Source organism: Sardina pilchardus, chromosome 21, assembly GCF_963854185.1.
Source record: "Sardina pilchardus chromosome 21, fSarPil1.1, whole genome shotgun sequence".
NCBI classification, from domain to species: domain Eukaryota; kingdom Metazoa; phylum Chordata; class Actinopteri; order Clupeiformes; family Clupeidae; genus Sardina; species Sardina pilchardus.
In genome coordinates this window covers 14,814,788-14,830,987 of record NC_085014.1, presented here as the reverse complement: position 1 = coordinate 14,830,987, position 16,200 = coordinate 14,814,788, and the positions used below count along the sequence as shown (strand labels likewise).

The window sequence follows — 16,200 nt, the reverse complement described above, 5'->3', positions numbered from 1 at the left end:
CATAGCCTGACATGTAAAAAAATAATGTTATGACAATGGCATAAAAATGTAAGATGTGTTATCAGTTTGGCTATAGGCCTATTTAGTCAGTCTACATCTGGAGAGTTTACAACATAGGCTACAGGCTGAAGAAATAATGTTGCATTATTTCTTCAAAATGGCTTGATTTGTTTTGTGTAGTTGCCAGATGCTTTGTTCTACCTTATCAGGTAAGCATATTTGTGAATGCATAAAGATGCATAAGATGGAGCACATTCTGTGGCTAAAGTGCAAAAACCTATATTTTACATAGGCCTATTAGCCATAGACTAGGCTATATTCAGTCAGTAAGAAAATAAAACATATGACAACAATGTTGTTGATGACGTGGATAAATCCTTTTCAATGACCCATTGATGACAGATACATACTCACATAAAAACACTTACACTTACAAAATATGTAGGCCGACGACGCAAATTACAGGAAGTTGCATTAGGATTTCCATGCGGAAGTCTTAGCAGCGACAACAGGTAGTCGGACAGGGCGTCTGGATGGTTTTTCCGGTTGGACGTGAGGAACCACGGAAGCAGCGGATTGTTTGGATTACCGAGGACTCTCTCTTTATTACTCATATTAAACTATTTGGCGGATTTGGCATAATCTGAATTGTGACTGGGTCTGGAGAATAGCATAGAATGTATGAGTGTAGTGGTGGTGGAGGTGAGGATGAGGATGAGGAAATACCTGACACTCCAGGGTCTTGGAGAACTGTTAGTCAAAGGACAGGGCAGGGAAGAGAGAAACGGTCTCTAGAGCAGGATGAAACTAATGAGGGGAATAGAGCGGTAAGAAGGAAACTTTGTAAGGAAGACGATCTAAGGGTAATAATTAAGTTTAAAGAAGGGCATGATGTAAGCGATGTTGGGTTGTTTGTATTGACACAGGGGCTGAAGAAAGCACTGGGAGAAATAGACATGGCAAAGATACTGCGGGATGGTAGGTTACTGATTAAGTGTAAAAATACTAGCCAAAGGGATAAGGCTCTGAAATTTCAGTCAGTATGCAAGAAAGAAGTAAGTGAGGTTAAGAAGTTTGGGGAGTGGGGAGCGAAAGGGGTCATATCAGGAATCCCGCTGGGGGAGAAATTGGAGGATATCAGGAAAGTCATTAAAGGAGGGACGGTGTTGAGCGTGAAAAGACTTCAAGCAAAGCGGAATGGTGAAAAAGTGGATAGTACCTCTGTTCTCCTGGAATTTAAAGAGCAAATGTTACCGGAGAGAGTAACAATAGGCTACATGACCCAGATAGCAAGGTGACATTGATATGATGTTGATTTTCCATCTAAATCATCATTTTGGTTGAGATTGAAATCTCAATGGTAAATCGACATTGAAACAGCATTACAATCCTGACAAAAACCCGACAGTGCAAGAGCATTGATAACAGATGCATTGAAACAACATTGGTTTATAGTTCATATTGTCATAATCGATAGAGCATCGATATAGCGTTCACGAAAAGACATTGAAAAGTCGTGGATTTATGATTGACTGGAAATCTTAACGTGGTGATTGAAAAGTGGTGGGTTTATAGATGACCGCGCGACGACATTTAAACTGTTTGCGGGTCGGGAGAACATTAGGAGCAACAGTTCAGTCAGACCAACGGTGTTCAACTCTCTCTCAAGTTCGTCGCTCCTAATGGTAAGCAAGCAGCATTTATTTATTCTAACATTAATGTTTCATTGTGAAATTGTACTAGGCTACATCAAATGTTCACAGTTTATCTGCATCGTACTGTACAGTAACGTTACGACTTACTACAAACAGACTCATGCTTGTTTAACTAAATATTAGGCTAGCTAGCCTACTTTGTTACGACAGATCATCATAATGTTATTAACATTACTCGGCAGTCTAGTTTTTAATTAGGCCTAGCAGCTACTTAAGTTCTCTGTAAGTTATTATTCGTATGATTTACATAAAATATTTGCTACGTTACGGTAAAAATGTTAGGCTGAAGATGAACGTTAACGTGTTTGCTAACTATTCAACTCCGTGAGTCTAACTTAAAAAACGGAGTTATGCTAACACCATCTTCTATATAAATATTCTATGATTATTCTTAAGGTTCACTTGTAAGTAGCCATCAGTTTTAATTGAACACATATCTCTAACACTGTCTCTTTTCCCCTTCTATTTCTGCCTTCTCACTGCAGCTGGATGGTGGAGGATGACTAGCTGCAACCGGGAGGTTTATGGATGAATGGATGGCAGTGAAGCACAGCACACATGGATTTCTAAGTGAAGAGTGGATAAATAAATTGCACTTGCCTTTCAAACTGAAGAAGTTGTCCATGGCCTACCTACGTTTTCAGTAAGTTGTATTCGTATGATTTACATAAAATATTTACTATCGCTGTCAAAATGTTTCACTTAAGGGTATAGCCATCAGTTTCAGTTTAACACATTTCTCTAACACTTGTCACTTTTTTCTTCTATTTCTGCCGTCTCACTGCAGCTGGATGGTGGACGATGACTGCAACCGGGAAGTGTATGGAGGGATGCTATACGGAATGGATGGCAGTGAAGCACAGCACATGTGGATTTCTGAATTAAGAGTGGATGAATAAATGCACTTGCTTTTCAAACTGAAAAGAAGTTGTCCATGGTTATTTGTGCAAGCTTGTGTAGCCTAAACCAGACATAGCCTACAGCCTAGCTTCTGGCTAGCCTAATTTATCCTGGCTGTAGATAAAGCAGGATATGAATTTACCAATATTTTGCCTGCTTAATACTGGTTTACTGTGGTTTAATATCAATTGAAATACCATTGAAATCACGTTGATCTTTAGTAGGGCTGTAGCCTAATTTCAACGTTGTTTCAATATTAATTTTCATTGAAACAGCATTGAAATTCCATTGATTTGTAGTAACACTTTCGACGTTGGTTCAATGATAATAGAGGGTGCAAAATGTTGTAGAATCAACGTTGCAGTGCGATGTTGATTCAATGATTCTAGTGTTGACGAGGTAATGTTGATTTAACGTAGATTCAATGACTAATTGCTATCTGGGGAGCTTCTATGTGCGGGAATATGTTCCTCCTCCGGTCAGATGCTATAAGTGTCAGAGATATGGGCATATTGCAAAAGTCTGTAGAGGCAAACAGCGATGTGGGAAGTGCGGAGGGGAGCATGAATATGGGGAATGTGGAACTCACGAAGAGAGGAAATGCTGTAACTGTGGTGGGGACCACACGGCCGCTTATGGTGGTTGCCCAGTTAGAAAAAAGGCAGTAGCAATCCAGCAGGTACGGTCGTCAAGGAATCTGACGTATGCTGAAGCAGCCAAAGCAGTTCAAAGTGAGAGTAGAGAGGGGAGTCAAGCACAAGTGCAAATCAATGAAAGAAGGGATATGTGTAAGGAGCAAACAGTAAACACAGAGAAACTGATACTATTTATAGCATATGTGGTAAACTGCTCTGACCAAGCAAAAACCAAAACGGAAAAAATTAAGATAATTGTGAAAGCTGCATCCAAATTCCTTAACATAGGAAACATGTCATGGGAGAAAATACAATTAGAGCTAACACAGAGTGAGATGAATGAACCAGCGCAGGTGCCAATATAAAAACCTTTGTAGTATTTCAGTGGAATGCTAGAAGTCTTGTGGCAAATGGACAGGAGTTGAAAGGTTTATTAAATGACCTAGAACATAAACCAGACATTATATGTGTTCAAGAAACATGGTTGAAACAGTCACTGGAGTTTGTCATAAAAGGATACACAAGTGTCAGAAGAGACAGAGGGGAAGGTAATGGTGGCGGATGTGCTACATTTGTGAGAAGGGGGATTCAATATAGAGAAGTAAAGATTGGGAATGATTTAGAATACATCATAATAGAAGTATGGACAGGGATAGGCAGTGTGAGGATCATTAATTTCTACAATCCATGTAGGCAATTGGAGACGGAACAGATAGATGAAATTTGGGAAAATGTAAATGGGAAAGTTATTTGGTGTGGGGATTTTAATGCACACAGCACACTCTGGGGAAACAGGGATGATTACAATGGCGGTGTGGTTGAAACTTTCATGGAGGAAAAGGGCCTAGTATGTCTAAATGACGGTTCAAGCACTAGGGTTGATGTGATAAGGGGTAATGAGTCTGCTATAGATTTAACTATAGTGACTAGTGAAATAGCAGATAAATGTAATTGGGAGGTATGTAGGGAAAATAGTATAGGAAGTGATCACTTCCCAATAATAGTCAGTATAGGATTGGAGGTGGAAAGAGTTAATGAAGTAAGAGAGGGAAGGTGGATCCTAGAGAAAGCTGACTGGGATAAATATGAAGAAGTAAGTGACTTTGAACTCTTGAGTATTGATGGTAGTCAAAGTGTTGAAGGTCTATGTAGTGCTATTAGTAGTAGTATAGTAGTTGCGGCAGAAAGCTCTATTCCAAAAACTAAGCCTAAGGGTCTGAATAAAATAGTGCCATGGTGGTCTAAGGAATGTAGTGAAGCCATAAAAAAGAGAAATAAGGCCTTCAGAACTTTAAAAAGGACACATAACTTCCAGAATCTGATAGAGTATAAGAGGTCACAAGCTAAGGTTAGACAAGTAATTAAAAAGACAAAGAAGGAGTATTGGAGAAAGTTCTGTAGTTCACTTGGACGGACAACACCTATAGAAAGAGTGTGGGGAATGATCAAAAAGATGAGAGGAAACGGAAGGGAATATGAATACCCAGTAATGGTAGACGGAGGGAATGTCATTACAAATTGTAAAGATAAGGCAGAAGCGATAGTAAAAACATTGGCTAAGGTGCATAGCTCAGATAGTCTGAGTCATGAGGAGAGGAGAGCAAGGCATGACACAATGGCTAAGTATAGTATGGAAGAACAAGAGAGTGAAGGGGAAGGAGGAGTGTTAAATAGATTATTTACACTTCAGGAACTGAACAGTGCTTTAAAAAAGGTAGGCAGATCTACACCAGGAGGGGATAAAATATGCTATTCAATGCTAGAGAAACTGAGTGATGAGAGTAAAGGGGTATTGCTTCAGCTGTATAATAGGGTGTGGGAAGAGGGAGTAATCCCCCTTTCCTGGAAGGAGTCCATCATTATTCCTATAAGGAAACCCGGGAAAGACCCAAAAAGTCCTGGTAGCTATAGGCCAATAGCGCTAACCTCCCAAATGGGGAAGACCCTTGAAAGAATGGTGAATGACAGGTTGGTATATTCTCTAGAGATCAAAGGTTTAATACACAACTATCAGTCAGGTTTCAGGAAAGGCAGAAGCACTATGGACCCAGCAGTAGCCCTGGAGGATGTCATAAGGAAGGCGCAGGTAAATAAAGAGTCTGTTATAGCAGTATATTTTGATATAGAGAAAGCATATGACATGATGTGGAAGGAGGGATTGCTTGTTAAACTGTCTCAGCTTGGTATAAGAGGAAGAATGTTGCAATGGGTTAAAAGCTTCCTATCAGAAAGGAAAATTAAAGTAAAAATAAATGGTGTTTTTAGCAATGAGTATGAGGTTGAAAATGGTACTCCCCAAGGTAGTATAATAAGTCCTCTACTTTTTACTATTATGATAAACGGTGTATTTAAGAACATAGATAGCTCCATAGGTGTTGCATTATTTGCAGATGATGGAGCAATGTGGAAGAGAGGAAGGAATATAAATCATATTGTAAACAAGATGCAGGAAGCAGTAAACACTGTACAAAAGTGGGCTCTTGAATGGGGCTTTAGGATATCTGTGGAGAAGACAAAGACTATGTTCTTCACAAGAAGAACTATAAGTCAGGACCTAAAAATTACAGTTTGTGGGCAAGAGCTGGAAAGGACAGACCATTTCAAGTACTTAGGTATTTGGTTTGACAAGCGATTAACGTGGGCAGTGCATATCCAAAAAATGAGAGAGAAGTGTAAAAAGGTACTGAATGTAATGCGGTGTCTGCGGGGTATAGAGTGGGGTGCTAGTAGGCCTGCATTAAAGACCATCTACATTGGGTTAATAAGATCAGTACTTGATTATGGATGTATTGTGTACAGGTCTGCTGCTAATACGGCACTAAAGAAGCTAGACATTGTGCAACATCAAGCGTTAAGAATATGTAGTGGAGCCATGAAAACCACTCCTGTGGCAGCCTTACTGGTGGAATTGGGGGAGATGCCTTTGCACCTCAGACGAGATCAATTAGCTCTGGTATACTGGGCTAACCTTAAGGGACACCAGGACGGCCACATAGGCTTGAACACCTTGGTAAACTGTCAAGAGAGAGTGAGCACAAAAATCAAAAGCTTTGGCTGGATCATTCAAGGAAAAGCAAGAGAAGTGGAGGTAGACCAGTTAGCGGTGTGTGCCACAGTGCCTTATCCAGTAGTGCCTCTGTGGACCCTTGAGTTGCCTTCAGTTGACTTTGGCCTCCTAGAGGCAAGAGAGGAAGGCGAAGAAGTAGATAAAGCTTATGTGGAAGGGTTTATACAGGATTCATACGGGGACCGATCTATTATATTTACAGATGCGTCAAAAAGAGAGGACAGACATGTGGGGGCAGCTTTTGTCATCCCTAAACTGAGAATAGCTGTGAGGAAGAGGCTAAATAATGACCTGGCAGTATACTCAGCAGAGCTAGTTGCCATCCTCTTGGCTCTCTCATGGAGTGAGAGTAATAGGCCTAGGCCAAGAAATATAGTTATAGCCTCTGACTCTTCCTCAGCATTGTGCAGTATTAAGAATGTTCAGTCTCAGTCAAGGCAGGACATTGTTTTAGACATAGTCCAACTAGCAAGCAGTCTGCAGAACTCAGGAATCAGTGTTGCACTCCTGTGGGTTCCAGCGCACATTGGAGTAACAGGGAATGAGTTGGCAGATCAGCATGCTAAGAAAGCTACAGAACATCCTAATGTAGACATGGAGATTAAGTACAGCAAGGCTGAAATTAGGAGTATTGCTAAGGCTAAGCTGAGAGAGAAGTGGCAGAAGATGTGGGACAGTGAACACACTGGGAGACAATTTTATAGTATTCAAAGGACTGTGGGATGGTGTAGAACTACAAGTAGATGCACACAGGAAGAAGACATGGTGTCTAGAATGAGGTTAGGCCACACAGGTTTGAACAGCACATTGTTTTTAATGAGAAAACATGTTGATGGCATCTGTAGTGAATGCAATACTCAAGAAACCATAGAGCATGCCATTGAGTCCTGTAGTAAGTACCAGCCTGAGAGACAGGAACTATCCAGGTGCCTTGAAGCTGAGGAAGTACCCCTGAGACTTAGGGTAATATTACAGAGACAATCAGGAGAAGCATGCATTAGTCATCTGTTTCAGTTTCTAAGAGACACAGGTCTTATATGCAGAATATAATTATTTGCCCCTTTTTTTTTTTTTTTTTTTTCCCCTTTTTAATTTAATTTGATTTAAGAGGGTAGTTACTCCAGACCCACACTCCTTTTCAGAAGGTGGCGGTAATGCACACCAGTCGTTGCTTGCCAACCGCCAATAAAAAAGAAGAAGAAGAAGAAGAAATATGTAGGCCTATGGATAATGTAGGCTATGGGACCATAGACAGGCTGACATTATTGGACAGGCGACTATCTAAACAAGGGTATTGAGGTCTTCCCATGCTGGAGTCGCACAAGTGATGACTTCATTGCCGCGCTCTATTTGAGAGGAATGGAAGCACTTTTTTACTCTCTCTGAAAAGGTAGATATCTTGAAAAAGACTACAATTGTCTTGTGTTTTCGAAGACACTGATCAATTTGTCGACTTGGTGGTGTAAAGTGTTGTTGATTTGAAGGGCGAAGTACGCTAGCAAATATTAGTTATTCTCACGGCTGAGTAACGCATGCTTAGCATAGCTTGGCGTTGTATGCTAGTTAGAGATGGTAAAATGGCTAGCATACCAGTATGTCTTTTTATCTGGACACGCTGGTTAGGTTTTGTAGATGAATGTCATTAGGGATATTTTAACTCATTGGCCAACATATTTATGCCATTGCTTGTTTGTCTAGCTACAGCTAGCTAATAGTAATTGAGAGGCTATCTAGGCTAATGTTATCCTTAGTTTGTTAAGTATGAGCTAACTTCAGATGTATTAGCGAGACTTGCCAATGGCAATAGGTAAACAAATATGTGTATGAATGTTGCACAGGAATAACTGTACAACATTTGAAACACATTTGTGAAATCACAGTAGGCTATCCTTAACCTGTCAGCAAGTTTGACACTGGTCTCATGAAAGATGTCGCGGTAGAGATGCGTTTCGAATGTCTTCCGCTAGATTTGGATATGTCAATTCTGTCTACTTTACTATTTGTAGCAAGCTACGTTTCGGTATTATATTCGCATGATGAAGCATGGTGTTCTATTATCATGTTCTTTTGTCATGTTTCCATAAGATAAAGCTATTTTCGGGACAGCGCTGTGTTAACGGTACTGTTAATCCGTATTATTTCCGTACATTTTGTCATCAGACACACCAACATGGCTTTCAACTTCGGGGGTGGCGGAGGCGGGTTCACTTTCGGAACCCCGAAAACAACCGGTGCAGCAGCTCCGCTCGCCACTGGCTTCGGCCTCCAGACCAGTGCTCCAGCCGGCGGAGGATTCACATTCGGGACACCCACACAGCCGCAAATGCAAGCCCAACCGCAAATGCAAGCCCAAATGCAACCCCAAATGCAACCCCAGACCTCTGCTCCTCAACTCACCAGCCTCCTGACACAGCCCACCCCGGGGAATGGCGGCCCTGCAGCCACAGGAGGGTTCTCCTTTGGTACCCCGGCACAGGCCAGCACTACTGGAGGAGGATTTTCATTTGGGGGCGCCTCAGGACTTCTTGGGTGTGTGTGCCAGTACTTGCATGTGCAAATAGATCAAAAAGTATTGCATGAATTAAAGCTAGTATTGTCAGTAAAGTTGCAAACTCAACAGTACTGCAATATTTTCCATAGCAACTACAAAGCTATAGAAAAAGCAATGCTAGCTTGTTTTTTTCTTTAACATCAAAATTATGCTGTGTATTCGGTTTTGACTCTGATGTGTGCGTATGTGCCAATCCCCCTCGTAGCGCATCTACTCCAAAACTTGGCCTTAGTCTGCCAACAGCCCCCCAGCCTGCCACCACCGGCGTGTCACTGGGTGGTCTGACGGCGCCCACCGCTGGGACCGGCTTCTCCTTCGGAGGGCTCACCACCCAGGCCGTGGCCCCCGCTGTTCAGACCATGGCCCAACAACAGCCCCAAGCTGTGGCCCAGCAACCCCCTGCAGGGTTCAGCTTTGGTGCCCCCAAGATCCAAGCCACTACAGCTGCCCCTGCTCAGGCCACTCCATCTCTGATGCTGGGGGGAGCCACAGGTAGGCCTGTGATTCTGTGTCTATATTAATCTATAGAGGTCCTTATTGCCAATATGACTTATGATCATTATTGAATAGAGGATGGTTGTAATCAGTCATTCGTAAATAATAAAATCTTCTTTGTGAAATTTTGTGTGTTAAGTTATAAGACGTCCTCACCTGAATGTCACATCCTTTAACATGTCTACCTGCCTGTCTGCCTACGTTTCTATATCTGTCTGTCTATCTCTCATTCTGCCTGTCTGTCTGTCGCTCTGTCTCTCTGCCTGTCAGGTCTTACGCTTGGTGGTGCTGCACCAGCTGCCACAGCGGCAGCTCCAGCAGCCACAACCCAAGGAGGAGGATTTGCCTTCGGGATCAAACCTGCAGGTATTCAGTAGACTCCATTACAAGACGTCGCTTTACTTTACTAACTTTACTAAGAATCAGTTCACAGATAAATATGACACCATGTAATCAATGACAACTCTGGACTTTAAATTGTTATCCCTTATAAAAGTAAACTGATTTGATCTGTTTGTGGAGATTTGTCTCTGTTTTGTTTTTGTTTAAATTCTTTACTTTCAACAGTTTTTATTGTATTGTTTAACTACAAATTAACTGCTGGGTAGTTAAAGTAGTTGGCTCAAACACCATGCTTGCACAGCAATTGATAAAGCAATATAATCGCTAATGTGTGGCCACTACATGTGGGGTTGTTGCTAAGTTTCATGAGGCTTGTGTGATTCCAGTGGTTTGTTGATGTTTGTTTTTGACAAATGATTCATGTCTTGTAATGATCTATAGACCCTATCAACAAGTAAAACAAAAGAAACAAAATAAATGCTTGAACATTCTATGTTGTTCCCAAACTACTTCCACTTCATATGATAGATACATGGAATGTTTAAACAGAAGCCTTGTGGGAACAACTATGACACTGATAATGGAACTGTCTTGTAATGATCTATATTGTCCCCGTTCCGTAGCGACTCCCGCTCCTGCTGCTACCTCCGCTGCTGCCGTCAGCTTGGCCGCTAGCCTGGCCGCACCAGCTTCTGGAGCCTCCCTCTTCGCCACCCCCATCGCATCCACTCCTGCTACAGGCTTTTCATGTGAGCCTCAAAGTCTTGTTACTGGATCAGTCTCTGCACCACTACGGTCGTTAGCGTTGCCACCGCAAACACTACTGGTTCTGGCTCAGCTACCAATGATAATGCTCTTGAGTATGAGAAGAGATAAAGTAATTGGGGAGAGTTTAATATATAAACGTTATTACAGGCTCTAGGCCCAACAGCGAAACATACAACGTCAAAAAGGAATAGAAACATATAAAAATATACAGTTCACAGGCACCCATACCAATGTTTCCAAAAATGTGATTCATATCTGACCGAGCTGCACCTGGGGCCTGTAAGCACCATTATAATACAGTTTTGTGACCCATCAAGTCGGGACATGAACTTAAACATTAGGTTCCTCAAGAGAGCTTGTAGAGTGCTTTTAAAGGGATAGTTCGGATTTTAAGACACGAAGTTGTATGGGTTCCCTGTCAGCAACGTAGTGCATCAGCACTGACTTACCCCCGACAGCGTCCTGTGAGCCGAGATCCAGCCGGTTTTTGATCGTTTTTGATGCCGGACTATTTTCTTCAGCAAGTTTCTGGGGTCACGAAAGTAAAGTGTTTTTCTTCTCAAAACCATATGCGTTCAACAGAGTGATATATTTGCACCACAAAAACGTTGTCCAGCTGTCAGTAGCGCGCAGTGATAGGAATCGCGAAAAATAAGTAAGTGATAACGAGGTTTGAATTTTTCCTGGACAACGTTTTTGTGGTGCAAATATATCACTCTGTTGAACGCATATGGTTTTGAGAAGAAAAACACTTTACTTTCGTGACCCCAGAAACTTGCCGGACTACTTTCTTCAGCATCAAAAACGATCTAAAACCGGCTGGATCTCGGCTCACAGGACGCTGTCGGGGGTAAGTCAGTGCTGATGCACTACGTTGCTGACAGGGAACCCATACAACTTCGTGTCTTAAAATCCGAACTATCCCTTTAAGATAAAGTTTGTGAAGATCTAAGCTGAAGTTGATTTTGTGTACTCTCCTTTATAATGGTAGTTTGACGCGTGGTACAGTATGTCCCACATTAGCATTCCGATATTGCTAGCATTTACCCCAGTGTCATGAAGAAAGTGTGTGTGGTAAAAAGTCACCTGTTTTTAAAAACAATTCTTTTTTTTTATGTTACCAGTGGGAGCCGTGGCGACGTCTGCAGCCCCTCCGGCCTCCACTGCAGCCAGCCTGGGCACTGGACTGACCCTCAAGCTGGGCACTGCCACCGCCGCCATCGCCGCTACCACCGCTGCAGCCACAGGTGCCCACCAGATCCCCACTCACTAAAGTCACAAACCTACCGTCATTTCCCAACTGTTAGCCGCAGCCTACACATTGATTTTACTAGTCAATGTGTTAATACATGGAGGCAGTTAATGCATGGGGGCAGCTAACATGGTATTGATATGGTTCTGTTTCTTTTAACTAGCTTAAAGGGAAACTATGTTTGGCAATTTCATCGCCGGTTTCGCTTTTCGTTTTTGCTCGTTATACGCTTGCAGATTTCTCTGCAGAGCTTCCCCTACAGCTTTAGCTGGCTGGAGACTTTCTGTTTGCACAAACTTGCATGCGTGTTTTTTCTGCATACTGATAAGAGCCATCCATGGATCCATCGATCTAAACATAGTTTTTGAGTTTTTTTCCTTCAGTGGAGATTTTTGTTGAAGTTCTCTTTTAGTGTATAACTAGGCTGAATCCATGTAAGGAAAAGTGGTCCTTGGGGATTAATCAGTTTGAATTATGATTAACATTGCTCTCTCAAAGGACCTGCTTTTGTAGTTATGTACAAAAGTAGGTCTTTCACACTATATTCCTAAAATTTGGTTGAATTGTGCCAGACTGTGTGTGTGTGTGTGTGTGTGTGAAAATAACTTAATGTCCGCAACATTTCCACCCTACGAGCCCGGTATTCATCAGGCAAAATGTGTGTGTGTGTGTGTGCTCCCTCTCAGCCGCCCTCACCTCAGCAGCCCCCACAGGCTTCGCTCTCAGCCAAAAGCCAACAGCCGCCGCCGCTCCTCTGCTTGGAACGACGGTCACCACGGCAGCTCTGACGACAACTGCAGCTCCAGTGAGGTGAGCATTCTTCTCCTTTCTCTTCTCTTCTCTCTTCTTCTTTTCTCATCATTCTGTCCTGTGTTCTCTGTCCATTAATCAGTCACCTCAATTTTTTTTTTTTTTTTTAATCTTTTTATACTGAGCCGCCAGTTTCCAAGAATCACTGCACAACCTGAATGTAAATTGTAGCATTTTTTTTTTAATTCACATTTTACAAAGCGTCCCAAGTTTTTTGGGAATATAGGTTGTACTCAATTTGAAATTGTGCACCATACCAGTTGAAGATGAGGTTGTTTCTTTGCACATGGAGACATGCTGCCAGACCTATTATATAGATATTTTAGTAATGAGTGTTGGGTCTATTATTTGCGCTCAGCACTGCCCCTGTGATGACCTACGCCCAACTGGAGGGCCTGATCAATAAGTGGAGCTCCGAGCTGGAAGACCAGGAGCGTCACTTCCTCCAGCAGGCCACGCAGGTCAACGCCTGGGACCGCATGCTGGTGGAAAACGGAGAGAGAGTGAGTGGAATGATAATCTCTCTGCTACACAGGCAGTGTGTGTGTGTGGTGCAATTGCGAGGATTCTGTTTATCTGAACGTGTGCATCTGAGGGTGTGCGTGTGCCGTGTGCTGGGTGGGCTGAGAGTAAATAGGATCAGACTCTTGCCTTGAGATGATCGGTCTCTTTCAATTTTCTGTTTATGCTGTATAGATTTTTTTGTTTTTACTTATAGATACATTGTATTGATTCAAGTAAAGTTTCAAAGCGATTCTAGGTGCTTTTTTTAATGTATTTTTTACTTAAACCAGATTTGGCCTGTTGCGTCTGAAGGCAAGCACCATAATTTGTGTGAGAATTGATTCCTGGAATACCACAGCTTTTTCATAGCTTTTTTGTGGGCACAAGGCAAGCTCAGGGTACTTTTTCCTTTGATAAAATCCTCATTTATTCTACCCTTGAACTCTCTTTGTTCTGATGATAGATCACGTCTCTGCACAAAGACATGGAGAAGGTGAAACTGGACCAGAGGAGGTGCGCTTCACTCTTTAACTGTCTGAATGCTTTCTGCTAAATTAATCACATCAAGTAGACAACTGCAGCCTGCAAAGAATGTGTGGAATAGATTGAGCTGAATCCCCATGACCATAGATGGCCATTGGACACTTAACTATTAGAGCAACTATGAACTATAAAAATGAGAGGAATTTCAGATATTCACAAAAGCATCGTAACGTCAGGTTCATAGCGTGAGAAGGTATAATTCCAGAACACATTGATTGACATAATTAGGGTGTCTACGGGGATTGTGCCAGGAATAATTCCAGTGGTATCCACCTCTCTTTTCAGGCTGGACCAGGAGCTAGATTTCATTCTCTCCCAGCAGAAGGAGCTAGAGGACCTGCTGGGTCCCCTGGAGGAGTCTGTGAAGGAACAGAGCGGAACCATCTACATGCAGAATGCAGATGAGGAACGGGAGAGAACGTAGGTGTACCCCCCTCTTATGTACAACAGTAGCTCAGGTTCAGCAAAGCTACTTCTTTACCAAACGGGCGGCCTTTTTTGTTGTTGTTGTGGTGATAGTTTGCTTTTTAACATCTTGCCTTGGTCTCATTGGGAAAATGCACCCATTGGTTAATATTTCTGAAAGCAGAAACAATCAGCCACAAGATAGGAGTCTCTTGTAAAAGCCATGATCATGGCTTAATGAGTACCATCAAATTGTCATACGATATAGTGCCATGTAAGATGACCAAATAGCAAGTGGTGTCTTGTTTTATGCAGTAGCCACAAACTCAATAACTCTGTGATGAGTTCCCTTGGAGTTTTCCTTTGTCATTGATCGTACTTCTCAGGAAGAGACCATTCTGACTACATATTCTGCACTGTAGATGTTCAGAACAACTACTCTTGTATTGCCTTTGGACTAGATTAGCTTGTGTTTAGCCTGTATCTTGACTGAATCAACTGAGACTGATCATATCTACTTGCAGGTACAAACTGGCAGAGAATGTGGACGCCCAGCTGAAGAGGATGTCCCAGGACCTGAAGGAAATCATTGAACATCTCAACACCTCCAGCGGACCTGGGGAATCCACTGACCCAGTGAGTACTACATGACCTTTGCTTCAAGCGTCGAATGGGACTAATGTTGAGTGCTCTCAAGTGTTGGACTGTCTCAAGTTAGAGAAGACTAAAGACTGTGACTGCAGTTAAGCACTCATAAACATACAGAAAAAAAAACTGCCTGTTAATGGCTTTCTGTGGTCCAGTGTGAATGTCAACAATGATATAGGCACTCCATACACTGTTAATCAGTGTGTGTGTGTGTGTGTGTGGAGGGCACTCATTGGCTCTGATCAAGGTCATTGGCTCAACTGAGACATTCTTGTGTTTCAGCTCCAGCAGATTTGCAAAATCCTGAATGCACACATGGACTCACTGCAGTGGGTGGAGCAAAACTCAGGTTGGTGCTACCATTGGTTCTTTCACTCCTTGGAGACATCAATCTGCTCTCATGTTGAATTCCTTGTTGATGTCTCTGAAAGCTTGCCGACACTTACACTGCCTTCACGCTGACCGTTAAACGTGAAGGACACGACTTTAAAAATCCCAACTTGAAAAATGTGTTCATGACATCAGCTCGAGAGCAAATACAGGAAATGCATAAATGCACTTCTTACTACAGTTGAGTAAGAAGGAACATGTCTCGGGCGAGTGTTTCTATAATCTGTAGTGTTCATTTAGTGATAAATCACCTTGCCCATTTGTAATAAGTGAGATTCACCTCTGGTGTTATTGCAAGGGAGGCTGCTGTGGTTAGAGAATATGATAGTGACTTCAAGTCGGGAACCCGACTTTGCGTTCAAGTAATCTTTCCTCTATCGGAGATGGGAATTTCCAAATATTCAATGTTGCATGAAGGTGGCATTGGTGTTGTTAACAAAGCTTTTCAACACTTCCTCTTTGTTCCTCTTACAGTCCTACTACAGAGACGAGTGGAGGAAGTATCAAAGTTGTGTGAAAGTCGAAGCAAAGAGCAAGAGAAGAGTTTTCGTCTTAATTTCCAATAGGTTTTTTTTTTCTTTTTTTCTGACCATGCAAAGTGGTAGCTGTTAAAATCTGATTTGTTTTGCTCTTTCCTTTTTCTGTTTAGGAAAAAAATGCATTCGTTTGCTTGTATGAATTATGTTATAATAAAAGACTACATTTTTAAACAATTGCATTTTTGGATTTTATTTTTTATTATTTTCGGCAGTTTTCCAAAAACAAAAGAAAGCCATGTTAGAAATGTATGATGTGTTCTAAACAATGTAGGGGTTCAGCAGTTGAATTAGTTCAATGCTATTAAATGACTAGACTTTGACTTTGAGTTTAGATGAATGTCTCTTTTGTCAAAGATTAAACTCTCAGAGGAAAAAAGGTTGGAGACCCTTGATTTGGAGCATTGCAGGTCCTTTAATTCCAATGCTAAAACCGGGCTATGCACACATGTTATAAAAGTCTAATAATTCAGTTTCATCCCACAATCACATCAGTAGAGGCCATTGTGTTCAACAACGGGGGACAAAATGGCTAAAGCTCTACATTTTAATGCTCTGTTTCTATGGTTTTCTGAAATTTGAACTGATCACTCACACAACAGCATTGACCCAGATGCTTCACATAACAGTGCATGAGGG

General features: G+C 41.9%; 1 protein-coding gene and 1 long non-coding RNA gene across 2 annotated transcripts; both read left to right on the top strand.

The window, feature by feature from the left end:
- Positions 1 to 656: 656 nt before the first annotated feature.
- LOC134069124 (uncharacterized) lies at positions 657 to 3,055 on the top strand. The gene is made up of 3 exons (XR_009936774.1): positions 657 to 1,685; positions 2,201 to 2,358; positions 2,503 to 3,055. It is a non-coding gene; the product is annotated as an uncharacterized LOC134069124 (long non-coding RNA).
- Positions 3,056 to 7,553: 4,498 nt separating this feature from the next.
- On the top strand, positions 7,554 to 15,738 carry nup62l (nucleoporin 62 like). Its single transcript, XM_062524942.1, has 13 exons — positions 7,554 to 7,707; positions 8,478 to 8,846; positions 9,074 to 9,360; positions 9,634 to 9,729; positions 10,329 to 10,454; positions 11,598 to 11,720; positions 12,412 to 12,535; positions 12,894 to 13,038; positions 13,503 to 13,552; positions 13,868 to 14,002; positions 14,512 to 14,623; positions 14,918 to 14,984; positions 15,500 to 15,738. Exons 2-13 carry the CDS (start codon positions 8,488 to 8,490, stop codon positions 15,589 to 15,591), a joined length of 1,716 nt encoding a protein of 571 aa, XP_062380926.1. The 5' UTR covers positions 7,554 to 7,707; positions 8,478 to 8,487; the 3' UTR covers positions 15,592 to 15,738.
- The last annotated feature ends 462 nt before the right edge of the window (positions 15,739 to 16,200 follow it).